The sequence below is a fragment of the Megascapheus bottae genome, chromosome 3 (assembly GCF_031878675.1).
Source record: "Megascapheus bottae isolate mThoBot1 chromosome 3, mThoBot2.hap1, whole genome shotgun sequence".
In the NCBI taxonomy this organism is placed as follows: Eukaryota; Metazoa; Chordata; class Mammalia; order Rodentia; family Geomyidae; genus Megascapheus; species Megascapheus bottae.
Window position 1 is genome coordinate 84,882,856 of NC_143511.1, and position 25,573 is coordinate 84,908,428.

The window sequence follows — 25,573 nt, forward strand, 5'->3', positions numbered from 1 at the left end:
AGGCTCGCGGACGCCGTGCGTCGGAGGGGCGGAAGTGAGGGGAGGGCGGAGTGGACACGTCCGGCCGCCCGTGCGCATTCCGCGGCGCCGCGTCACCGTGTCCCGGGGGGTCTGTGCTGCATCCTCCGAGCCCTTGCTCAATCTTCGGTCTGGGACGCCAGGGCCTCATGGTGTCCTCCGCCACTGCCCTCCCACGTTGCAGAAATTTGACAAATTCTTTCCCGACCATAGGCCTCAACCTCCCCAACTAATAAAAGGTTTAACCAATCATTGGCGCCGGGGGCGGGGCCGGGGGCGGGGCCGGGGGCGGGGCCTCTGGGCGTCCTGCAGCTGGTGCCTAGCAACGCCGAGGCCCAGGGTGGGAGCCGGGCGGAGGCGGCGAGGGAGGTGGCGCCAGAGGTCCTCTCGGAAGGCGGTTCACGTCGGGGGGTTCATGACAGACTCCAAACAGGTGAGGACTGGAGAGAAGGAAGGGGCAGAAGGCAGTGCCAGAAGGCCTGTACACCGAGAGAGATTCACTTGTGGCTGTGGGAGGAAAGAAGAGTGGTGGGAGCTGGCGTTAAAGCCAAGATGACATTGTCACCTGGATCAGGGGACAGGGAAGAGAAGCGGGCCGAGGGTGTGTGTGTGTGTGTGTGTGGTACTGGGCGCTCTCCCGTAGCTTTGTCGGATCAAGGCTAGCACTCTACCACTTGAGCCACAGCTCTACCCCTGGCTGCTTTGGTGGTTAATTGGAGATAAAGAGTCTCACTGATGGAGTCTCAACCTCTTGAGCAGCTAGGATTACAGGTATGAGTCACCGGTGCTGAGGGATCTGTGAGATTCTGAGGAAGAGGACTAGAAGGTGAAGGCCTAACGGGACAAGGTCTCTCTGGCTGTGATGGATAGTGGGGAAGGTGAGCACAACCAGATGGGAAAACCTGTGGAAGAAGTCAGCTGATGTATCTACTGAGTGTGGCCTGCTGCACAGGTGATGATTCCTCTGGACACCCAAAAGGCTTAGGAACTCCAAGGCCTGCCACATGAGGCAGGATCTGAGTGGGGACCTTACAGCTGTGGGGAACCTGATAATAGAATCAGAGAATAGTGTGAGTGTGAGTACTCTGACCCCCAACCTTGACCACAGGAGAGGCAGAGGAGCAAGACTGCAGAGAAAGAGGTTGGAACATACCTAAGGGAATGAATCTGAGAATGCCACAAGACTCTGTGGATAAGAGGGTGTATCTCTTACCAGGCCTGGTTTCCTTACACCCTCCCCTGCCATCTATAAGACCTGCACTAGCTTGCTGTCCTTTGTTCTAGGGTGCCATAACACGTGTCCAGGGCTACTTAGACATCATCAAAAGGCCATGGCCGAAGCCAAATCCAGATGATACCGTACAACGCATCTTTGGGAGCAGCAAGGTGTTCTATGACCCAGAGGAGAGTAAACCAAGGGCCACAGGATATACAGTGCCACTCAAAGTCATAGAGTAGTAAGTGATCACCTTGTCCCACATGCCCAGGCTCCATTTATCATACAGTCCAACTCTGAGTCACTATCTGAGCTCCTCCCTACTGGGCACAGTGGCTCACACCTGTAACCCTAACTACTCAGGAGGCTGAGATCTATGGATCCCAGTTCAAAGGCAGCCCAGACAGGAAAGTCCGTGAGACTCTTACTTCCAATTAACCACCAAAGAGCCAGAAGTGGAGCTATGGCTCAAGTGGTAGAGCACTGACCTTCAGTAGAAAGAGCCAGGCAAGAGCACTGAGTTCAAGCTCCAGTACCGGCATATATACAAAAAAAATGTGTGTATACATATGTCTGTCTGTCTGTCTGTCTGTCTATCTGTCTCTCTCTCTCTCTGTCGGTATATGTGTAGGTGTGTGTTCCCCTGCCTCTCTACCAAACTCTACCTTCTCCCACCTAACCTCACACCCAGCCCTTTACCCTCAGCTGATCCAAAATCAGCCCCCAAGCCTGCTCCTTCTTCTCCCACATAGCTACGGACAAGGCTATAAGAGCCTGGAGAAGGAGCAATGGGAAGCAGCTGCATTGTATTTCTCCCGGGCCCTCCACTTGGACCCCAAGATGGTAAGAGGAGGCCAGGGGACAGAGAGAGGGCAGCTGGCTGCTGGCATATATCATCCCTCTCCCCCAGGTTACAGCAACTGGCTCCTTCATTCAGGACATCCAAGTCCCTATTGGTAACTGGGAATCAAGCCCTGCCCTGAAGGGCTGATGACAGGGAGGGGGCAATAGCTAGGGTGCCTCATCCTCAGATAGAATTCTACGCCTTGCGGGCTGAAGCCTACATCCAGCTCTGTGACTTTTCCTCGGCTGTGCAGAACCTGCGAAGGGCATTGGTCCTCCAGCCAGACAACACCAAGTACTTGGAGCGGCTCACCTTTGTGCTCTACCTGCAGGTACCTGAGCCTCCCGGGGCCGTCAGTCTCTGGCTGTAGGAGGCTTTCCTCAGACGGAAGACAGGTCCTGTCTCCTTGACTTCTCATTCCAGGGTCTTCGTCCCCATCTGCTGCCCCTCTCCCTCCTGATGGGTTTAGGAAAGGCTTAGAGCATTGTCTGATAGAACTTCCTGCAGCCATGACAATGATCTACACATTCTGTTCATAGGCGGCCACATGGAACACTGAGCCTTTGAAATGGGGCAAATGTGACAGAGAAATTGAATTTTAATTTTTTTGTGACAGTCCTGGGGCTTGAACTCAGAACCTGGGTACTACCCTGAGCTTTTCTGTTCAAAGCTAGTGCTCTTCTACTTAAACCACAGCTCCACTCCCAGTTTCTTGGTGGTTAATTGAAGGTAAGGGTCTCATGGATTTTCCTGCCAGGCTGGCTTTGAACCATGATCTTCAGATCTAAGCCTCCTGAGTAACTAGGATTGTAAGTGTGAACCACTGGTGCCTGACTGAATTTTTAATTTTATTTGGGCTGGTAGCACATTTTACTTGCCCTGAAGTAGAGCATTTGCCTAGCTTGATTAGGCTCCGGGTTCCATTTCCCAAACTGAAAATTAAAAAAATAACTAGCATTTACTTGAAATTTGCATACCACGTACAACTGTGCTGTTGTAGTGGACAGCACAAATCTATAGTAGAGATGCCCTGAACGCTGAGCACAGAAAGTGTAACAGTGACCTCCTTTGCAATTCAATAAAATTCAAAATTGATATGAAACTATAAAGTACCAACCAGCTGGTCAGGCGCCAGGGGCTCACATCTGTAATCCTAGCTTCTCAGGAGGTTGAGATCTGAGGATCACAGTCCAAACCCAACTCCCGGAAATTCTAAGAGACTTATCTCTAATTAATCACTAAAAAAAAAAACCCAGAAGTAGAGCTGTGGTTGAAAGTGGTACAGTACCAGCTTTGAACCAGAATGCTAAAGGATAGTGCTCAGGCCCTGAGTTCAAGCCCTAGCTTAGAAAAAAAAAACTGCCCTTTTTTTTCCCCATTTTGACTGTGTGTATGTGTGTGCCCATATAGGCATGTGCACCAAGAGTGTATTTCTCAGGGTCTCTTGTGTCTCTCCCTAGTTCTCTATCTCCCACCATCTCCATGTCTGCCTCTTAAAGCTTCTCCTGGATCTGAAGTCCTCTGTCCCTGTATTTCTTCCCTCTGCACCAGTGTAATATTCTCCTTCCTCTACAAGCCAGTGGGCATGGCTAGGCTAAGTCACAAGCAGAACTGAGCATTCTCTGTGTCCAGGGCCAGGCTCTGTTTGAGCAATGTGACTACCTGAATGCCCTGAATACCTTCTTGCATGCCCTTGAGCTTCAGCCCCAGAAATCCTGCTACCGTTACCGATGGTGAGTGCTGGCATGCCCCCTCCTCTCCCAGCACCGCTGCCTGCCTGCCTCCCCTCACCCTCACTCTCTGCCCTCAGCATGGCCTGCCTGCTGGCCCTCAAACGACATCAGGACTGCCTGGCATTCATCAACAGGGAAGTGAAGCAAGGAACAACTAATGCTGACGTCTACCTCCTCCGGGCTAGAATCTACAACTTCTTCCAGAAGGTAGCATAGGGTGGGTGGTACAGGTAATATCCCACACACACAGTCTGAGATCCCCCAATTTGTCTCAAGGTTATTGGAGGGCTATCAGCAAGTCCCACCTCCACAGTGCACTGGGTATCGCCCTGCTGGGGCACAGGGCCTGTGTAGCTGTGCCACCTGACTGCATTTGGGTAGTTGTCCCAAGTCAGTCAGCCCTGTTCTATGCCAGGCTTGTTCTGGGCCCCAAAGAAACTGGCAGATGACAGACCCATATCACCCCTAGCCCCTCAGAGCTCTCCAAACAGATGATTGTACTAAGGATGAGTAAAGCATTGGGTAAGGGAAGCGGCATGCCAAAAGACACCCTAGACACCTTTGTCCTCCCCTCTCTCCCTCCCTCTCTTCCTTCCTTCCCTCCCTCCTCCTATTTGTCCAGTGACTAAGCCTTGCTCCTCTCCCCCCACCAGGGTGGGGACAATGTGTGCAGGACATGGCTTGGGACATCTTAGGGCAGAGGGACAGGAGGGATGAGGTGGTGGGGGACTCCTTGGCTCCTTCTGGAGGCAGCAGAGTGAAGGGAGCATGAGAGGGGGGTGGGTGAGGGAGTGAGGGCAGGTCCCACAGCCTTGCCTCAGGGACAGGAAAGGAAGCTTCAGCACACTGTGGTGCACGGGCTGCTGGAGGCCCAGGTGATGGCAACAGGACAGGGAAAGGTCAGGTCAGCCAGGCAGGGTGGGCTTACCGATTCTCACCAGGTGAGGCAGGCTGGGGTGGTAAGGAGGACACACACTGCCCCCTGAGGGTAGCTGAGGAAGTCACCCAGACAACTAATGCTGGTGACTCAATGGCCAGTCTCATTCAAAGGCAGGAAACTAGTAATTATAGACAATTATTGGTCCTGGACTTTAGCCACCCCTGCTTGGTGTGGGCCTCCCACTAGCCTGGTAGAGGAAAAAACAGCCCAGGGTTCCTTACCCAAGGTCATACAACCAGTTCTCAATGGTGCTGCAGTAGTGAGCCAAGCTCACTCCCTCATCTCCCCCTTCCTCCTGCCGTCCAGTCTGCCCGGCTCCCTTCTCCATACCACACATGCTACAAGACAAGGAGTACTTGGTAAAAATGTTGGTTGATGGACTGGCCTGCACACCCACTGGGGATGTTTTCTGTTTATACCTAGGCCTTGTTTTTATTCCATCTTGTCTTGGGCTCAGAGGTCAGGAGGTGAGAGGAGGGGCTTGGGGCCCTTCTGCCTCAAATGAGCCTCTCAGCACTCCTACAAGAAGTGGCTCACTTGGAAAGGGGACTGGTAAGGATGAGGCTGGGGATGAGCTTTTCCCACAGTGCAACCTGTTCCACTCAAGAGGCAGAAGAGATGGAACAATGACATGGAAGACACCAACGAGGGACAGCAAGGAACCAGCTTGATATCTAGAGGATTTCCCGTCCTTTACATCCCCCACACACTAGGCAAGAAAGCCCTCATCTTAGCCAGCTGGTACTTTTATGTCACTCTGTCCCCGCAGCCCAAACTCTGCTACCGTGATGTGCGCAGCGCCCTGCTATTGGACCCCAATCATCCACAGGCCAAAGTGCTGCTCCAGCTGATGGTAGACCAGGCTAATCAAGCCCACAAAGACGCTGGCAATCTAGCTGTGCAGGGCCATCTGCAGCATGCACTGCGACGTATCAACTGTGCCATCCAGAACAACCCTCTGGACCCCAGCTTTTTCCTGTTCCGGTATGGGGTGGGGAGGTGCTGGCCCTGCCTGCCCACACACCTGCTGTGCAGGTTCAGAGCATCCCTGACCCTCTCTAGGCCTCTTTTCCCCAAAGTGTCACTAATATTTGGGTTCACAGACTTTCTTGGGAAATCGCAATCACTGCTGTCCTGTTATCCCTGGAATTGTTAACCCCCCCCCCAAAAAAAAAAAAACTGCTGAGCAGCTCTTAAAGGTCAGGAGTGGGAGAAGGGCTTGGGGAGAGTTAGTTAGCTGGAGATGAGACAAGACTGAGTACTGAATCCAGTTTTCCAAAGCCTCAAAGCCCAGAAGAATGCTTGCCTAGCCAGGAGCTAGTGGCTCACACCTATGGTTCAAAGCCAGCCTGGGCATGAAAATCTGTGAGACTCTTTTTTTTTTTTTTTTTGCTTGAGCTCAGGGCCTGGGCACTATCCCTGGATTTTCTCAAGGCTAGGGCTCCACCACTTGAGCCACAGCACCACTTCTGGCTTTTTGCTACGTATGTGGTACCAAGGAATCGAACCCAGGTCTTCGTGCATGCTAGGCAAGCATTCTACCACTAGGCCAAACTCCCGGCCCCGAGACTCTTATCTCCTATTAACCACCAGAAAACTGGAAATGGCACTATGGCTCAAAGTGGTAGAGCACTAGCCTTGAGCTGAAGAGCTCAAGGACACTGCCCAGGCCCAGAGTTCAAGCCCCAGAACAGAGAGAGAGAGAGAGAGACAGAGAGAGAGAGAGAGAGAGAGAGACAGAGAGAGAATGCGTGCCTGAGTTCAAACCCCTAATTACTACCAAAACAGGGAGGGAGGGAGGGAGGGAAGGGCCATTTGACCTTGGTAAACCTAGACTTTCTCATCTACACAGTGGTAAAATGTTTGTCACAGTACAAAAAGCCCTCAACAGGCTCATGTCTGTAATCCTACCTCCTTGGAAGGCTGAGATCTGAGGACTGAGGTTAGAAGCCACCTGCCCTTTCCTTCCCCACAGAGGAACCATGTACCGACGGCTCCAAGAGTATGATGGGGCAGTGGAGGACTTTCTGAAGGCACTGGACATGATGGCGGACCCCCAGAGCGAGTTGGTGCGGAAGACACAGCGCCAGCTGCTGCTGGCCTACAATGACTTCGCAGTGCACTGCTACTCAAATGGCGCCTACCAGGAGGGCGTGATGCTGCTCAACAAAGTGCTCCGAGAGGAGCAGAAGGAGAAAGGCCTGTACATCAACCGTGGTGGTGAGCACAGGGAAGAGGCAACATTTGATGGGCCCGGTGGCCCAGGGCCCACTGCCTCAGATAAAGCTGGCTACAGCCTCAAGTACTCAGACCTCCTGGGGGGCTGGGGTGGGGGGGTGAGAAGAGAAGGGGTCCAAACACACAGGAAACTACCAGCCACCAGTTTCAGGACGGCATCTCAGAGTCAGGCTAACAGCTGAATGGGCCAGGGCTCCAGGACATTAGACGTTTGGGGTCCCTCGGACTCCAGATTGCTTCTTCCAGATAGGCAACCTGGCCTTTGCGGAGGCCGACTACAAGCAGGCACTGATGCTGAACCCGACAGATGAGGGCGCCAACATGCGCATGGGCTTGCTGCAGGAGAGGATGGGTTTCTGTGAGCAGAAGCGCAAGTGTGCCCCTGCTGGGACCCACGGGGGGGGGGGGGGGGCCGGGGAGGATGGGGCACGCGGGGGTGCTGTGGGGGCAGGGAGTGGCATGGGAGGGAGGGCTTGGGTCTTGTCCCTGCTGCAGTCCTGGGCAAGCTGCTTCTTTGCTCCCATTTGTCTCCTGTATACTGATTTGGTTTATCAAGTCTTCTCTACAAATACTTCTGCTGTTCTTTTTTTGACTACTGTAGTGATTATTCTTTTATGACATTTTTCAATGCACAGTGAACTTTAAAAAAAAGAAACATTTGCTATGTGCTTTATTCCAAAATGTTATCTCCCAGTCAGGCATGGTAGGGCATGCTTTTAATCCCAGCCTTTAGGAGCCAAGTATTAGAAGACTGTTGCTCAACTTTGCTCATCTAACAGGCAAAAACAAAGACAAAACGAAAAAACACTTGTTTACTTTGCATGTTGACATTGCTATTGAAGTCCAGCAGTATTTACTGGTCATTATGACCTATCTAAACTGTTTGCCTATTTTGCTATTAAATTGTTTATTTGGGGGAAAAAACATACCTGTGAGCTGGCTCATAACGACCCAGCTACTCAGGATTTTAACAGATCCTGTTTGGTCAAATGGAAACCCTCAACTCAATAGGCAGTATAGGTAGAAAGACTACAAAAATGGGAAATGCAGCCAGGCAAGGGTGGCTCACACTTATAATCACAGACACTCAGGAGGTCAAGAGCAGAGGATTGTGGTTTAAATCCAGCTCAGGCAGGAGAGAGACAGAGAGAGATAGAAAGAGAGAGAGAATCTTATATCCAATTAACCACAATAGGCTGGAAGAGCATTAACCTTGAGCAAAAAAGACTCAGAGACAGTGCCCAGATCCTGAGTTCAAGTGCCAGGACCAAGACAGAGAGAGAAAGAGACAGAGACAGAGACATATACAGCAAGAGAGTAAACCTCTCTAAAAGTAAAGCAAAAAAGAGGTAGCGGGGCCGGGAGCGTGGACTGGTAGTAGAGGGCTCATTTAGCATGCACAAAGTCCTGGGTTTGATTCCATGGTACCACATATACAAAAAAAGCCGGAAGTGGTGTTGTGGCTCAAGTGGCAAAGCACTAGCCTTGAGGAAAGCCCAAGGACAGTGCCCAGGCTCCAAGTTCAAGCCCTAGTACTGACCAAAAAAAAAAAAAAGAAAGGAAGCTGGGAGTTTGGCCTAGTGGTAGAATGCTTGCCTGACATAAATGAAGACCCAGGTTCGATTCCTCCGTACCATATACATAAAAAAAAAACAAAAACCAGAAATGGTGCCGTAGTTCAAGTGGTGGAGCTCTAGCCTTGAGAAAGTCCAAGAACAGTGCTCAGGCCCTGAGTTCAAGCCCAGGACTGGCAAAAAAAAAAAAAAGATGTAGGAGTATGGCTCAAGTGATAGTATCTGCGTGGCCAATGGAAGGCCCTGAGTCAAACTCCAGTACAGAATTTTTTTATTATTGAGTTCCTTGTAGGCATTATTATATATGTATTATATATATTGATGTAAATATAACTACATATAGTTTTTCAGGTCCTTGGGTTTAAACCCAGGACCTCACATACACTTAATAAGTGCTCTGCCATTGAGCTACAACCCCATACCTTATACATTGGGGTGTGTGAATGTGTGTGTGGGGGGGTGTTTGAGCTAGAGCTCTACCACTTTGAGATACAGCACCACTTCCAGTTTTCTGGTGGTTACTTGGAGATGAGAGTCTCATGGACTTTCAAGACCAGGGTGGCTTTGAATAATGATCCTCAGATTTCAGCCTGCTGAGTACTCAGAATTACAGGCATGAGCCATCAGTGCCCAGCTATTGGGAATTATTTAATTGTAGTAAATTATTGTTGTTGTTTTTTCCTTTTGAGCTCAGTTTGTGACAGTCTTAGAAAGGCCTTCCCTACCTGAAGGTCATAAAAATGCCTACTTACTCTGGAGATTCACTCCAGAATCTAGGTGTGGAGTCCACCAAGGGTGTGACTAGCAGGAGGGAAGAGGGGTGCATGGGGGAAGCAGAGCCACTGTATCCTACAGGCAGTTCCAGAAGGCTGAGGACCACTTCTCAGTGGCCATTAAACACAACCCCAAGAGGGCCCAGTACTACCTGTACCGGGCCAAGAGCCGGCAGCTGCTGCAAGACCAAGCTGGGGCCCGCCAGGATATCGCCACTTCACTGATCCTAAACCCCAATCAACCAAAGGTGGGCAGCAGAGCAGATATGAGTTCAGCCCAGGCCCTGCATTACACCCATCCCTGAAAGAAACCTGACTCAGTACCAATATGAATGTTAGATTTTAATTAGGTAACTGGTGAAAAAAACTACTGTGAGGTTTTCAGGCAAAAAGAGAACTTTAGGAAGTGGTGCTGTGGCTCAAGTGGTAAAGTGCTAGCTTTGAGCTGAAGAGCTCAGGGATAGCGCCCAGGCCCTGAGTTCAAGCCCCAGGACTAGCCAAAAAAAAAAAAAAAGGAAATTTATTCCCTAACTGCTGCCTCCTCACTTCCATGTTGGAAATGCAGCTGTTTTGCCTGGGTTTAACTAGGGAAGGGGTAGGGAGAAGGTGTGGCCAGGTGGGGGATTGTGTGGCCAGGTAGGGAGATATGGCCATACCACTACAGATATGAACACAAAGCCTAGGAACCTCCCACAATCTGAAGGAGGCATGATAGAGCAGTCCAGGATGTGACCTCAGAGAAGAGGGAGGTAGCTGCTGCCAGGTGTGCCAGTTACCTAGGTAACTCAGATACTGGGTGAAGACTTAAGAGAGGGAGGTGTGGATTCATAGGCGTACACAGGAACCTTCTCAGGCAGGGCTCTCACTACATCCCTGGTCATCCCTATAGACTTACCTCCATCCCCCCAGACCCAGGGGTCAGGGCAGCACCAGCTCTCTGCCACTGTGCCAGTCTGGTTCACGTCACCCATTTTCCTGGCAGCTGTTCTCAATGATGGCCAACCTCTTTCCGGGAATGTCGGTAAAGGAGGTGCTTGCAACCAAGGTGGCCCACCTGGCCAGGCTGGAGCTGCAGCGCTTAGGGGACAGTGACTTGCCAGACACCAGCGCTGGTGGCATTATGGGGTAAGTTCCTAGAGTTGGGGCAGAGACCTGGAAAGGGGACTGGCTGGGACTGCTCTGGTCCTGCTACCTGCAAGGACCTGCACAGGCTTGTCCTTGGAAGGTTGCAATAGAGTCCAGGGATCCCACCAAGGGCCTTGGGTGGGATCTTTACAGGATGCTCAGGATACGGGAACTGGAGCGCCAGAAGGCCCGGAACCTGCAGGTTTTGTGGAATGTGTCTGAGGTCTCTGAAGAGGAGGCCGTCCCCAAGTCCCTGCAAGCAGAGCCAGAAGGCACAGAAGAGCTAGCCAAGGCCTCTGACCAGCAAGAGAAAAAGGTGAGTGGGCCCCATGCCAGGCTTGCAGCCTTTAGAGGCTGAGGCATCTTCACTTCTACTAAGGCAAGGGTGCATGGAGGTGTGGACTTCACACATATGGCTCACACTACTGGGTGCTCTGACCACTTGTGCCAGTCTCCGCTGTGCGTGTGTGTCTATGTGTGCAAGCCTGTACTGGAGTTTGAACTGAAAACTTCACACTTCCACTTAACTTTTATGCTCAAGGCTAGCACTTTTTTTTTTTTTTTTTTTTTTTTGCCAGTCCTGGGCTTGAGCTCAGGGCCTGAGCACTGTCCTTGGACTTTCTCAAGGCTAGAGCTCTACCACTTGAGCCTCAGCACCATTTCCGGCTTTTTTCTACGTATGTGGTACCGAGGAATTGAACCCGGGTCTTCGTGCATGCTAGGCAAGCACTCTACCACTAGGCCAAACTCCCAGCCCAAGGCTAGCACTCTTGTACTTGAACCATACCTTTACTTCCAACTTTTTGGTGGTTAAATGGAGATAAGAGTCTCACAGACTTTTCTATCTGGACTGACTTCAAACCTCAAACTCGAACTCAATTAGAATAACAAAGGTATAGGTCAACAGTACCCAGTTTAATTCTTAAATTATTTTAGAAGCTTTTTATTGAATGCAGCATAGACAAGGACACAATTCTTAGGAAAAGAGTTGGATGCATTTTGACAAATTGAACATACCATGACACAAATACCAGCTCAGTAAAAATACCACCAGTCTCTCCATTAGCAATCATGCGAGCTGTCCAGCTCAGGCTCCTTTCCATAAACCCTGTGTTGTGAACTGTTTCTCATCACATAGAATATGCTAGCCTGTGACTGTTCTACAGTTATCTATCTGTCCCCACTGCTGACAGTCATCAGGTGTCCAAAGAAGACTTTATGCCACTGAAGTAAACATGATATCAGTGTCCAGACACAATGGAAGAAGCTTACTACTTCACCTTAGAACAGGTGTAAAATATGGACCTTCCCTGTGCATGCCTCTGTGGCCATAGTGATGTTGGTCTGGGAGGGCACAGCAGAGATCAGGACCCTGTCCCATAGGTACACATAGCCTGTGGCACCCTCCCTCCACCTGCTGTAATGGTAGCAGAGGCCAGCAGTCATGGGTATGGCTGAGGGATCCAGCAGAGCTGGGCTCAAACCCACATCTCACCTCACCATGGCCCTGGGCATTCCGAGTCTTGGTTCCCAAGTCTGTGAAGTGGTGCTGGCAAGGTGTCCCTTCCCCTGTGTGTTGCAAGGACCACAGGGACCAGAGCGCCTCGGTTCCTCACTGCCATCCCCAGGGCAGAACTTCACAGCCTACAGAAGCCAGCCCAGCTCCTACACAAGCTAGTGTTCACTTTGTAGAGAGGACATCAGAGATCCAGCAGTCCTTGAACTTGGCCTCTCTCATGGTGCCGTGTGTGTAGCCTGGCCACGCCCCTTCATGCAGCCCTAGCCTCTGTATCTCTACCGGGCTGCAGCTTGGTATCTGTGAAGAGCCAATGGCGTGGCTGCTGCCCAAAGTCTCTGAGCACAGCCACCCTGCCTGTTTCTGCCACAGGAGCCCATCCCTCAGGAGACGTCCCCCTCTGAAAGCTACCTTGAACGGATTACCTCAAGCTCCGTGTTCAGCAGTGAGTCCCAAGCCTGCAAGGCCTACAGTGCTAATGGCCAGGGGTCGGGGACTTGGGCCCTGCTGTTGACAGCAGTGTGACCCTTGGGCTAGTGACTAACTCAGGATGAGTTTCCACCTTGGCAGACTTGGTGAGACAGTGCCCATCTCAAAGCAGGAAGGCTGGGCGCTCACTACCAAGCTCCTCATGGTTGCTGCCCCCTCCCTTGGGTCTCTCTGGCCTATCCCTTTTCTCTCTGAGCTCAGCATGTCCCAGAACTAGCTCACAAGCTTTATGCATATCTGCATATCCATGGGATGTGGGGTACCAACCCTACCAAGTACCAGCAAGTCGAGGGGGGGAGGACAAAAAACGAAAAACTAGACTCCTTGAGCAGGGAAATGGCAGGGTCCATGCCTTCCATTTGGTGCTATGGAGGATGGGCCCAACACTGACATAGGCAGAGGGATGACGGGTCCAGTCACTGCCTTGGAGTGGAAGCTCTAACTCAACTGTGAAGGGAGACAGGGCGAGGGGCCTAGAGGCAGGGAGCGTCCTCAGCCCTCTGAAGGCTTAATGGGGCTTTGACAAACTGAAGGAAGAGTAGGAGTTAGCTAAGTCTGAGGGAGGGCTGACCTGTGGGAACAGAGGGGTCAAGGGGCAGCAGATGGAGGGGGACAGGGAATGGCGGCTTTCTCTTATCTTTCAGCCTGGCTGGCCTCAGGGCTTAGGCTGTGGGGGAGGCTGGCCTGGTGTGAGCTGGGAAGATACCCCTTTAACTGCTAGGGGTGGGGCAGAAGCCTGAAGGCATTCTTGGCACACCTTTCCAGTCAAAACTTTGGCCACCTCCGACACGGAGTCCTCCAGCAAGGACTACAAGGGATCCTCCAGCACTGAGGGGCTGGAGTCCCTGCTGGAATCTGACTCCTCAGCGCTGTGGACAGAGTCCCCAGACTCCTGGAAAAAGAAGGAATACCTCAGAAAAACCAAGGTATCCCCTGGTCCAAACCAGAGCTTCAGCAAGACCAAAGCTGTTCCCAGCCAAAGTCAAAGCTCCACCATAAATGATAGCTCCAAGCGCCAGGACCAAAGTGTCAGCAAGACAGAGGTCACCCAGAGCCCAAAGAAGAGGCTCAACAAGCGCAGGGATCTGGAGAGCCCAGGGCAAAGGGACCGAGGAGTCAATGCCACCCCAAGCCAGGACTGGAAGGCCCGCAAGGCTGCTGGCCCCCAGGAGCAAGATGCCAGCAAGACCAGGGCTTATTACGAACAACGCTGGAGCCTCAGCAGTAGCCAGGGGACCCAGAGCCAGAGGCCCAGCAAAGCTGAAGCTGACCTCAATAGAGCCTCAAATTCCAACCAGATCTATACCAAGTAGGTTCTGAATCGAAGTCTTACCAGAACCAAGACTGCCCAGGGAGGGAGCTCAGGTACCAACAAAGCTGAGGCTCATCAAGCCGCAGCCCCTAGCTGCTCTCTGAAGGGGACATGTCACTAGCCCTTCTGGCTGGGGAGAGAACAGATTTAGCCCAACATGCTGGCCATTAGCCAAACTGATCCTTTCCAGGGCAGAGAAACCCCAGCCAACATTCCTCTGATCCCATGGCTAGGTTTATTACATTTGTTCTCTTCTTTTACAAGATTAAAAACATCCAAATGCAGGCCAGGAGTCCGCTCGAGTCCCTCCATTCATGGAAACAGCAAAGTCCCAGCCTGTGTCACAGCCTGGGCTGTGGAGAAGGGGCATGTGAGCCAGGACAATGGCACGGTGAATGGAGGTGGGGACACCCCAGGATGAAGGGGGCAGCCACGAGACTTGGTCCCTGAGTTACAATTCACATTAAAAAGGCTCAGGCTGCAAGGAGAGGTCAAGGCTCAGATGAGGTTCTGGGGTGACCAGGGTTCCACAGAGAAGGCAGCGAAGGCCCAAGTGGCTCTCACCCAAAGTAAGAGGCCAGGCCTTTTGCCCTCTATCCTTAGCCTGGCCAGCACCCTTGACTTTTTACCCTGGTTCCCACGGGCTAGCAAGCTCAGGACAAGGGCCTTCCTGTGTGGCCTGGCCGGAGGAGGCAAGGATGTCCCGAGCATCAGAGGAAGAAGGTGATCCGGGAGGCCACAGTCTTGCAGCCATTGGAGGAGAAGAGCTGCTCATCCTCTGGGAAGAAGGTGGCACTGTCCAGCACAGCCTGAACCACCTCTTCCTGGGGCTCCAGGCCCAGCTGGGCCAGCTCATTGAGCACGCAGTGCCTTACATGATGCCTCTGGAGCGGGAGGAAGGGCACTATGGCGTCTAGCAGGTGTTCCTCCAAGATGCCCGAGCGCCAGAAGCCATCTACAAGGTGAAGGGAGACACACACACATATGTTCCTCAAATGGGGAGAAGCCCACAACCCAAGGGGCCAGTGGGGTGTGGCATAGGCTCAGGGCTTGTTCGAATCACTGGCGTAACAGCTAAGACCACAAAAGCCTGGGCTCAAAACTACAGGGCATAAGATTTCCAAGCTGCAGACCCCTGTGAACACTAAGTCTCGCCTATTGAGTCTGGGTGTGAGGCCACTCTGGTAGGCTTCCTGAGCCAACTCACGGTGTGGGTTGTCCAGCACAGCTCGAGAAATGGCGGGCTCCAGCTCCTGCAGGCCGATCTCTTCCCGTTCCCTGCGGCTGCGCCACGCCTCTAGGACCACTTGGTTGATCTGTTCACCACCAGTGTTGCTGAAATTATGAAAGACCCAGGCTGAGACTCAGCCCTCGCTTCCCCAGGAACACCTAATCAGGCCTGGGAGCTCAGTTCAGTGTGGCAGAAGCACAAAGAACACACTGTCCCCCACCCTCCAGCCATGTGTCAACATGACTCTGTGACTTATGCAAATGCAGTGCACTTCAGTCTGTACTGCACTTGTGTGTTTCTTAACTGATTTTCTTCTGGCCAGCCCCCAGGAGGACAATAAGGCATTAATATCAGCCCAGTGGTTATGAAGAGGCAGATGCTCAAAGAAGTCTCAGGGGGAATGCAGAGAGAACAAGAGGGCTCAGAACTTAGTTTCCAGTTCCTCAGGCAGTATTCTCCTGACCACAAAAGAATTTTTTTTAAAGCTGGTACTGGGCTTGAACTCAGGACATGGGCATTCTCCCTTAGCTTTTTCACTCAGGCTGGTGCTCTGCCACTTGAGCTACAGCTCTACTTTCAGTTTTTTTGTGGTTAACAGAAGATAGGAGTCTCATAGACTTTCCTGTCCAAGTTGGCTTTGAACCATGATCCTCAGATCTCAACCTTCTGAGTGACTAAGATTAAAGCTGTGAGCCACTAGCACAAAAGAATTCCTGACCCACCAGGAGTCCCCTCTGGCTTTGAGAATAACCACCACTAGTGAGAGCTGAGTGCTGAGAATGTCTTTCTCTACTGCTGGGAGCCCAGGCCAAGATTAGGCTGAGATGGGTCCCCCTGCTGCTCCTTTGACAAGGGTCTTCCCCCAGCCCCATGTCCAGCAGCCCCCACCTGATGAAGATGAAGATGGCTTTGCGATAGTTGGTCCCATAGACAACCCAGGAGGAGCCCAGGAATGGCCGCAGGACCTCCATCAGGCCAGGGGGCAGCTTATCCATCTCATCGAAGAGGAAGAGGGAACGATCACAGGCAGTGAGGTTCCCCTGGACCCAGCTCTTAAGATCTTTCTATGGGGAAGAAGCAAGAGTTCCAGGAGGGCCCAGAGGTATTCCACCAACCCCTTAACTTCTTCCCACATCAAGAAATCATCTCCTTCCCAGAGAGATATGGTTTCCCAGAGGGCACCAAATGCTTAATGAGACTGATGGTTAAAGGTTGGCTCATAGAGAGGCATAGACTTTCCCAAGGTCACACAGCCTGGTACATCGCTCTGTTCAAGCGCCTTTCATGACTGCTTTCATAACAAGAAAAACCTCCCTCTTATCCCCAAATGGTGCCGACAGCTGAAACAGACCAGCTCAGACAATGGCAGTGGTCAAAGATGGTATGTTGTCAAGTGCTTCCTCTGGGCCCCAAATTGAACCCACAGGAAGATGATGATCGAGTGACAAACACAGGTGCTCAATAAAATAGTATCTGTAATTGTATAATCCCAGGTCCCTCTCAACAACTCTGGTCAGAAGGTAGCACTAACCCCCTACCCCCCACACACACATCAAAAAGAGAACTCCCTGCCAGGCAGAATGGCACTGCCCCAAGCTCTGTTTAGGAAGGTATCCTGGGGGCTGAAACTCCAACTTGCTGTGTGAGCTGAACACAAGCGACTCCCTTCTCTGGGCTCCGGACTCATTTCTCAGGGTCTGTCACACCGTGATGCAGGCACGTTCAGCCTACCTTGTAGCGCTCGATGTGGCTGGGGTGTGGGAAGTGTATAATGGGGGAGAAATGGTGCACGTGCGGGCTGCGGAGGCCACCCCGGAAGAGGTAGCGAGCCAGCAGGGAGCTGACATACGACTTGCCGGTGCCGGTCCAGCCGTGCAGGGAGAGGACCAGCGGCTTGGCAGGGGTGGGATCCTGCAGGAAGGCCTTCAAAGACGTCACCACCAGGTCTCTGGCCAGGTGCTGGCCGGCCAGGTGTTGAGCCAGGTCACACTCCAAGCCTAGGGCCAGAGAAGGACGGTGGCGCGGCTGAAGCCTCCCAGGAGGGGGCGGGGACCGGCGCAAGCCCTCCGAGATCCGCAGCGCCCTCACCGGGCCGACCTCCGGATGGCGCCCACCCGGCGCGAGCGCGGGCTGTCAACAGAGTCCGGCCGGGCGGCCGGGACTCCCCGGCTCCGACGCCTTAGACGCCCACCCTGGCGCCCACCAACCAGAGGCCTCTGTCCTGGGAACCCAACGGGCAGCCCTCCGAGCCGGTTCTCCGCCCGTTGCCCCCGGGCCCTGGCCGGCCTGGGGGCCCGCCCGCGCCCGCGCACCGCCCCGGGCCTGGCCTCCCGCCCGCCCCCGGCCCGCCCCCAGGCCTCGGCCCCTCACCAGGCAAGTCCGGCCGGAAGTCGCACTCGCAGAAGGAGCCAAAGTTGCAGCGCAGCGAAGCCAAGTCCCAAGCGGCGGCCGCGGCGGACACCAGCCCGAGGAGCCCGAGGAACGAGCCCCAGGGCCGGCAGCCGCGCGTCCCAGCCGCCATCCGGGAGAGGCCCGAGCTCCGTGAGGAGACGCCCACCGCCTCGACCTGCGAACTACAACTCCCGGCGTGCACCGCTCCGTCGCAGCCACGCCCATAGCCCTGCCCCCCGGAGCTTTCCTTCCCGCGCGTCTCAAACGCCGGGTCGACCTCGCGCAGCAGTACCGGAGAGCGGCCTACAGCGGGCGCCCGAGAACCGCCCAATCCTAGACGGAGGCCCTCGTTTCCATGGCCACGGTAACCAGGGGACCATCACCTTCGCGCAGAACAAAATAAAGGAGTACAACCACAAAGGGTGACGTAACAGTTACAACAAAAGCTGGCACGGAATCCTACATTTTGCAAAGCGCCTTTTTCAGTGTTTTCTCTTCGGTGTGGCAAGAGGGTTCACTTAGATGCAGCTTTTGATGAGCACCTTTGGCTATTAGCATCAGAAGACTTACACATCCCGTATTCTAATCCCCTCGATTATATAGAAATAGGGTGCTATTTCAATGAGATGTAGGTGCATAGAGTGTTCAGCTCCAAAAGGAATCAAGAAATTATCTTCGCTGGTCCATTCAGTGTGAACTATGGTGTGTCTTACCTAGCAGCTTCTACACACTAAAGACTTTAATCAGTCCCAGGAGACAGGTTCCATTATTCTTTATTGAATTTAGGACCCAAGAGATTAAGTCTCTTATTCAAGGTCCCCTAGCAAGTAAAAAATAGAACCAACCCCATGTCCAGTTGCTGCCAAGGACTTAACATGCCACATCAAGCATCCTCAACCTCAGGTCAAATGGTGCAGAGGCATGAACAAGCCCCTGGGGCTCCCAGCTTGGCTTGGGATCGTGTTTCACATTGTCCACCCCTACTTCTCCCACCACCTCCTGGCAGCCTTCCTGGCCCAACATCCAAGATCCTTTCCCTACTCCCCTCAACGTACAAAGACAGACAAACAGACACAGAGTGGAATAGTGGTAACTGCTCATTTCAGGCTCAAAAGTCTTAAGGGTCTGTTTGTGTGTTCATACTGGGGCTTGAACTCAGAGATTCAGGCTATCATTCTTTTCAAAGCTGGTACTCTACCACTTGAGCCACAGCTCCATTTCTGGTTTTTTGCTGATTAACTAGAGACAAGAATCTTTTAGATTTTCGTGCCCTGGCTGTGATCCTCAGATCTCAGCCTACTGAGTAGACAGGATTACAGGTGTGAGCCACCATACCCAGCTAGTAGTTCCCACCACTGAGAGGTGGGGGGCGGGACTCTGGGCCAGGTTGTACTAGCCTTCATATTCTCCCACTGTGACCTCAGAAAAGTCCCTTCTCTCTCCAGATCAATTTTTCTACAGGATACTTAGGATCCAAGATTTCCAATAGCCCTTCCACCAAAAGCTCTCAGTTTTTTCAGGGCCGGGAGTTTGGCCTAGTGGTAGAGTGCTTGCTAGCATGCACGAAGACCGGGGTTCCATTCTTTGGTCCCACATACATAGAAAAAGCCGGAAGTGGTGCTGTGGTTCAAGCGGTAAGAGCTCTAGCCTTGAGAAAACCCAAGAACACTGCTCAGGCCCTGAGTTCAAGCACCAGGACTGTCCAAAAAAAAAAGAAAATCTCAGTTTTTGGGTTATGTGTGTGAGAACCAGTGCTGTGGCTTCCTGGGACAGGCATGAGACAGGAGGAGAGAGGGGCAAGCCAGTCCTGCCAGTGGGTTGAATTGGCTGTCTTCTCATCCCTGCCCTTCGAGCTCTTCAGAAGCAGTCCTGGGTGCCCACCAACCATGACCCTGGCTCTTTACATAATTTGGTCTGGGGAACCAAGGTATTTGTTGAATACTTTTTCACCTTTTTCTTCTTTTTCTGGTGATACTAGAGTTTGAACTCTGGGCTGCATGCTAGCTAGGTAGGCACCCCATCATGTGAGTCCCACTACCAAGCCCAAGTTTTCTACCTTTTACCTGTGAAAAAGTGCTCCTTTCTTCCCTGAAGCCCCTTGAGCAACATAAGAAAGAGTCATAAAAGTTTATTGTATGAAAGGAAAAGCCTAGCTTCTGTACATCTATTTACAGGACACTTATTTACAGTAGCAAGATGGAGGCCTTGGTGCCCGAGTGCAGATGCCTGGAGAAGAGGGAGGAGGTGTGGAGTCTTCCCATGGCTCAAAAACAGGGAACCTCGCAGAGAGAGGGGACCACAGAAGCTTGTGGGGGGAGTAGGGGGTCCTATCCTTCCTGAAGACTCAGAAGGATGTGTCCAAGGGCAGAGTCCAGGGTCCACATGGGACCCTGGAGGTGCAGGGAGATCCTGGACTTGAACCCAGAACATTCTTGGGCTGATCACAGTGTCCCTGGGGTGCTCTGGGGAAAAGGACTCTGCCCACCCCCTGGGCTGCCTGAGGCTGCAGAGGAGAAAGGTGGCACAGTGTCACAGTTCGCTGGAGCGGACGGCAGGTTCCAGCTTGTGGGACAGTGCAGTGAGGACCTTGTCGAATTTCTCATAGCGTCGGGCCTGGCTGCTGTTGGCGCCTTGGCTGCCCCAGAGAAGGCGCATCTGGAACTCAGTGCTGAACACCTCCAAGAGCTCTGGCCGGGCCTGGAACCCTGAGGGGAGGACGTGAATACAGGGTCAGGGAACAACTTCCAGCTGGGGAGGCTGGGCTCTCACTGAGAGCCCCCACAGACCGCAGGGTCCCTGCTCCTGGGCTCCTTTCCCTCATTCTGCCAGAATTCAGTCTGTTGATGAACATGACTGTACAAATTAACATCTAGTTTTTCTTCTATTTTTTTTAAGACTAGACAATAATTGTGTGCAAGCATTTCTGGGAATGGAACCCAGGGCTTCCTGCATGCTAGACAATTGCTCTACTACAGAACTACATCCTCAGCTCTTAGGAAAAAACATATTTGCCGGGCGTGGTGGCTCACGCCTGTAATCCTAGCTACTCAGGAGGCTGAGATCTGAGGATTGCTCCAAAGCTAGTCTGGGCACTAAAGAACGTGGGACTCATCTCCAATTAATCACTAGAAAAAACCGGGAAGTGGGGTTGAAGCTCCAGGTGTAGGGTGGTAGCCTTGAGCTGAAGAGCTCAGGGACAGCACCCAGGCCCAGACTTCAAGCCCCATGATCGACCAGAAAATAACAGCCAGGTGGTGGCTCATGCCTGTAATCCTAGCTACTCAGGAGGCTGTGATCTGAGGATCAAGGTTCAAAGCCAGCTCAGGCGCACACATACGTGCATGTGCACATGCACGGGGAAACACACACACACCAAAAAATATAGAGAGTAATTTTATAAATGTATGTATGTATATATAAATATATATATACACTTTCTGAAAAAAGAAAGTATGAGAAAAAGAAGAAAAAGATTAACAGACTATCCCATAATATTTACCTCTGGATAACTTTGTTATCACTTGAGTCACAGCCCCATTCCCATTTCCAACATTTTGGTAGTTAAATGGAGATGAGAGTCTCATAGACTTTTCTGGCTGAGCTGGTTTCAAATGAGCTCAGTCTTCTGATCTCAGCCTCCCTATGTAGCTAGGATTACAGGCATGCGACACCAGTACCTGGCTTTAAGGCTTATTTTTGTTTTACTGTAGTTTCTGTCTCCAGAGGACTTCTGTGGCTTAAATTTGCTGAAGAAAGTAAAAGACAGAGTCTCAAGCCACTTTCTCTCTGCTCCTTTCCAGAGAAGGAATTCTGTGTCCCACCAGACGGCACAGTCTGTGATGCCCGGGCAGGTCTCTCCACACCAGGGCCTCGGCTGTGCACCTTTCCAAACAACACTGTGAAGCAGGCCTATCACATGCCCACTTCACAGATGAAAATATTGAGGCCTAGCAAAGCTCAGATACACATCTAAGTTGCTTTACGTCATGGCTGTGTCAGCCCACCTCACCTGACACCTTCACTAACAATTGCTTGTTGAAGTAGAGGAGCCAGAGAAAGGAGCCAAGAGAGAGAGCAGGCAGAAGAATGAGATGTGGATGGGTGCTTGGAAGAAGGGGATACACTGGAGGAGAGTAGAATTCCCAGGATGTCATTGACACTCACCCTGCAGTTTGACTTCAGCGTTGGTGTGGTAGAGGCCTCCGTGGTGTGCCACCGTGCGGGCGGCTTCAAGATGAGCCAGAACCACCTCTACCCCATGCTCCGTGCTGCCCCAGGGCTCAGGGCCCTCAGCAGGGGCTGAGTCACACTCCAGCAGACTGATGAGTGGCAGGATGTGGGGGAAGGTGGTGTGGCTCAGTGGAGGGCCTTCTGTAGGGGAAGAAGAGGACAATGGACAAGTGCTACGAGACCCTGAAGGACAGTCATCCACCGCAGGCCTGAAGCTGCAGGCAGGAGACAACGGACCTGCTAGATCCCTTTTAGATTTCCTGGATAAACTCAGCCAGGGCTAAGCCTGGAGCTGGGCATGGCTTACGCCTATTTACTAGAACGTTGAAAATGGGGACATGCCTCAAGTGGTAACAATTACCTAGAGGTCAATATTATGGGATAATATGTTAATGTATACTTTCTTTTCAGAAAGCATATATATATATACACATTTATATAATTTATATATATATTATTTTTGTGTTGAGGGAGGTCATTGGGGGCTTGGACTCTGGGCCTAGGCATGGTCCCTGAGCTCTTCAGCTCGAGGCTATTGCTGTACCCCTTAAGCCACAGTGCTTGTTCTTGGCTTGAACTTAGACTAGAGCTTCTTCATTCAAAGTTGGCACTTTACAACCTGAGCTACAGCCCCATTTCCAGGTTTTTGGTGGTTAATTGGAGAAAAGAATCTTAGACATTTCTGCCCAGACTGGCATCGAACTGTATTCCTCAGATTTCAGCTTCCACACGGGGAGAATCTGCTCACCCAGAGGGCTGGAACCTGTCTAATGTCACACAGCAAGGGGAAGGGGGTGTACCTCTTTTTTTTTTTTTTTTAACTCTGCCAGGGCACTGTCCCTGAGCTCTTCAGCTCAAGGCTACCACCCTACCTCTGGGCCTTGGCACTGTCCCTGAGCTCTTCAGCTCAAGGCTAGGAGGGTGGTGTACCTTTGCCCTCATTAAGGCTCTTGAGAAAAGGCTTCAGCTTCTTTTCATACAGGAGAGCACCCTCCGTGTATCGCTGTCGCAGCGTCACCCATGTCTGCTCCAGCCGGGAAATCTGGGGAGATCACACTGTGAGCGTCCAGCCAGGAAAACAGCCTGCCAGGGCAGCTGGCACAGGCTGTCCGGCTCAGCCACCACCTAAATGTGATAGTTTACTCATCACTAAATAACAGTCATTTTAGCTCCGAGTGTGCCTCATTTGTCTTAAAGTGGAAAAACTGAGGCCCAAAGAAGGGGAAGAAATTGGTCTTGGGAAATACTTGGAAAACTGTATTCTCCTCTGTCTCCAACATTTTGGGGGGTGGGGTGGGGAGGTGAGGAGGTAGTACTGGGGTGTTGGACTCAGGGCACCCAGCTTGCAAGGCAGTGGCTCTGTCCCTTGAGCCACACTCTCCCATCCCTCTCCCCCAAACGCCTAGAAATCGCAAACCCTTTTCCTGTTCGCACACAGGCCCCGGGGCTCTGGTTCCAGACACTGGAGGTGGGCTCTGTACCTGGGCCATGTCCAGGGCACCCATAACCGCCGCGAAGCTGAACATGTTGCCCATGGTGCCTCGAAGCTCGGCCGCCAGCTGGATGGTTTTGTGCAGCAGCGCTGCCCGCTCCTCCGCGGAGCCCGTGCACCCCAGGATGTCCACGGCCAGCATGATGGACATGGTGTGGAATCTGCGGACGGACAGAGCCGGTGAGGGGGGCGGGGCCAGCGCAGGAAGCGAGGTTGTGATGGGGTAGAAAGCGTAGGGGGCGTGGCCAGGACCAGGGAAAACACGATTACGGGGTTTTGATTGGTCACAACAAGTTAGAGGCGGGGCTCGTGATTGGCCGGGGAAATTTCATCACCGAGCTCGCTTTTAAGATAGAGAACAGGGCCGGTCTCGGTGGCTCGCGCCGGTCATCCTAGCTATCCGGGAGGCTGAGATCTGAGGATCATGGTTCACTGCCAGCCTGGGCACTAAAAAGTCCGTGAGACTCTTATCTCCAGATAACCACTAGGAAACTAGAAGTGGGGCTGTGGTTCGGGGGGCCCAGGCCCAGGGTTCAAGCCCCACGACCAAAAAACAAAAAAAAAAGAACAAGAAGAATCAGGAAAAAAAAAAAAAAAAAAAAAAGACTGGACAAGCCAGGCTCTGGTGGCTAATGCCGGTCGTCCTAGCTACTCAGGAAAAGAGGCGGTGCTGTGGCCCAAGTAGTAAAGTGCTAGTCTTGGGGCCGGGAGTTTGGCCTAGTGGTTAAAGTGCTTGCCTAGCATGCATGAAGACCCGGGTTCGATTTCTCAGTACCACATATAGAAAAAAGCTGGAAGTGGTGCTGAGGCTCAAGTGGTAGAGCTCTAGCCTTGAGAAAGTCCAAGGACAGCGCTCAGGTCCTGAGCTCAAGCCCAGGACTGGCAAAAAAAAAAAAAAAGTGTAAAGTGCTAGTCTTAAGAAACCTCAGGCTCTGAGTTCAAGCACCAGGACTGGTCCAAAAAAAAAATGCTTTGACTACTCAGGAAGCTGAGATCTGAGGAACAACAAAGTCTGGGCGGAAAAGTCTAAGGTTCTTCTCTCCAATTAACCACCAAAAAGCTGGAAATGGAGTTGTGGCTCAAGTTGTAAAGTGCCAACCGTGGACGAAGAAGCTCTGGTCAAAGTTCAAGCCAAGAACAAGCATTCCCCCCGCCCCCGAAAAAAAGGACAAGGGTCTGAAATTGTGGGCAGGGGCCAAAACTGATGGAAGAGGATGCAAAAAAGAGAATCCAGGGGGTGGGGAGAGGAAAATGGGGACAAAAACATGAGAGAGGGTATCAATGTGTGAGAAGTAATGTACCTAATATCTGGCAAATGTAACTGCAACCCCTCTATACATTACCCTGGAGAGAGAGAGAGAGAGAGAGAGAGAGAGAGAGAGAGAGAGAGAGAGAGAGAGAGAGAGAGAGAGAGAGAGAGAGAGGGTATCAATGTGTGAGAAGTAATGTACCTAATATCTGGCAAATGTAACTGCAACCCCTCTATACATTACCCTGGAGAGAGAGAGAGAGAGAGAGAGAGAAAGAGACAGAGAGAGAGAGAGAGAGAGAGAGAGAGAGAGAGAGAGAGAGAGAGAGAGAGAGAGAGAGAGGAGGGGGGAGACCAGAGATAGCAGATAGAGGATGAAGTCCTGGGGATACCAGATTGCCTTGAGTTGAGTGAGAAGTGATTGGCCAGTGGGATGAGGCATAGTCAAACCCTAGCAGGGCTAGGAGATTGGGAGATTGGTGGTGGGCCACACCACCACAGCCAAGGAAATGGAGGCAGCCCAGGATTCCCTCCTTAAATGCTCACCACCAAATGCAGGTGCTTGTCTTACCTTTCCAGTAGGTCTAGTCGTAGCTGCCGGCCGTGGGGGAGGGTGAGCAGCTCCATGCCCCAGCGGACTCCCATTAGGGTCTGCATCTCCTTGGTAACACCCAGTATCCTAGCAACCTACAAGGACGCCCAGAGGGCTGATTAATTTCCTGTCAGGCCTGGTTCAAGCCATCTGGGAGTCAGAGAGGGTTTTTTCGTTTTTTTGTTTTTTTTTTTCCTTTTTAAGAGGATGGCCAGGTTTGAATCCCAACACTTCTACTAATCTTCTGACACAAAGCAAGTGACTACCTTTCTAAATGAACCTGTTTGCCCATGTGCAAAATGGGATGCAACAGGAAAAGGCTCAGAGGTGCCTGACATGTTAAATACTCACTTTAAGACAAGGACCAAAATGCCCCTATTCAAGAGGGCAACTGGGCACTAGTGGCTCATGCCTGTAATCAGAGCTACTCAGGAAGCTGAGATCTGAGGATCATAGTTCAATGCCAGTCTGGGCACAAAAGTCTGTGAGATTCTTTCTTGCCTGTCCTGGGCTTAAGCTTAGGACCTGAGCACTGTCCTTGGGCTTTCTCAAGGCTAGCTCTCTACCACTTGAGCCACAGCACCACTTCCGGATTTTTCTATGTATGTGG

The 25,573-nt window shown here is 52.0% G+C and overlaps 3 protein-coding genes across 8 annotated transcripts in view; 1 reads left to right on the forward strand and 2 right to left on the reverse strand.

Annotated features, from left to right (window-relative positions):
* The first annotated feature begins 350 nt into the window (after positions 1-350).
* Ttc16 (tetratricopeptide repeat domain 16) lies at positions 351-14,062 on the forward strand. 2 transcript variants are annotated; one of them, XM_090330681.1, is made up of 14 exons: positions 351-451; positions 1,303-1,475; positions 1,987-2,077; positions 2,266-2,409; positions 3,711-3,811; positions 3,889-4,018; positions 5,521-5,735; positions 6,727-6,971; positions 7,222-7,363; positions 9,419-9,584; positions 10,319-10,461; positions 10,615-10,777; positions 12,350-12,422; positions 13,232-14,062. In XM_090330681.1, exons 1-14 carry the CDS (start codon positions 434-436, stop codon positions 13,777-13,779), a joined length of 2,352 nt encoding a protein of 783 aa, XP_090186807.1. In that variant the 5' UTR covers positions 351-433; the 3' UTR covers positions 13,780-14,062. The 2 variants fall into 2 exon arrangements, with proteins under 2 accessions (XP_090186807.1, XP_090186808.1); XM_090330682.1 differs by lacking the exon at positions 13,232-14,062 and adding an exon at positions 13,111-13,219.
* On the reverse strand, positions 14,000-17,678 carry Tor2a (torsin family 2 member A). The gene is made up of 5 exons (XM_090330683.1): positions 17,380-17,678; positions 16,741-17,006; positions 15,898-16,073; positions 14,986-15,113; positions 14,000-14,733 (listed from the first exon to the last, which is right to left on the reverse strand). Exons 1-5 carry the CDS (start codon positions 17,528-17,530, stop codon positions 14,489-14,491), a joined length of 966 nt encoding a protein of 321 aa, XP_090186809.1. The 5' UTR covers positions 17,531-17,678; the 3' UTR covers positions 14,000-14,488.
* A 1,834-nt stretch (positions 17,679-19,512) lies between these two features.
* Sh2d3c (SH2 domain containing 3C) overlaps positions 19,513-25,573 on the reverse strand; it is a 42,655-nt gene continuing 36,594 nt past the window's right edge. For all 5 annotated transcript variants that reach the window (XM_090330687.1, XM_090330684.1, XM_090330685.1 and 2 more), the window contains 5 exons: positions 24,943-25,058; positions 23,112-23,283; positions 22,561-22,672; positions 21,565-21,771; positions 19,513-20,105 (listed from right to left, as the gene is read on the reverse strand). In XM_090330687.1, coding sequence (XP_090186813.1) covers positions 19,930-20,105; positions 21,565-21,771; positions 22,561-22,672; positions 23,112-23,283; positions 24,943-25,058 — 783 coding nt within the window. In that variant the 3' untranslated portion in view covers positions 19,513-19,929. The remainder of the gene's footprint in view (positions 20,106-21,564; positions 21,772-22,560; positions 22,673-23,111; positions 23,284-24,942; positions 25,059-25,573) is intronic.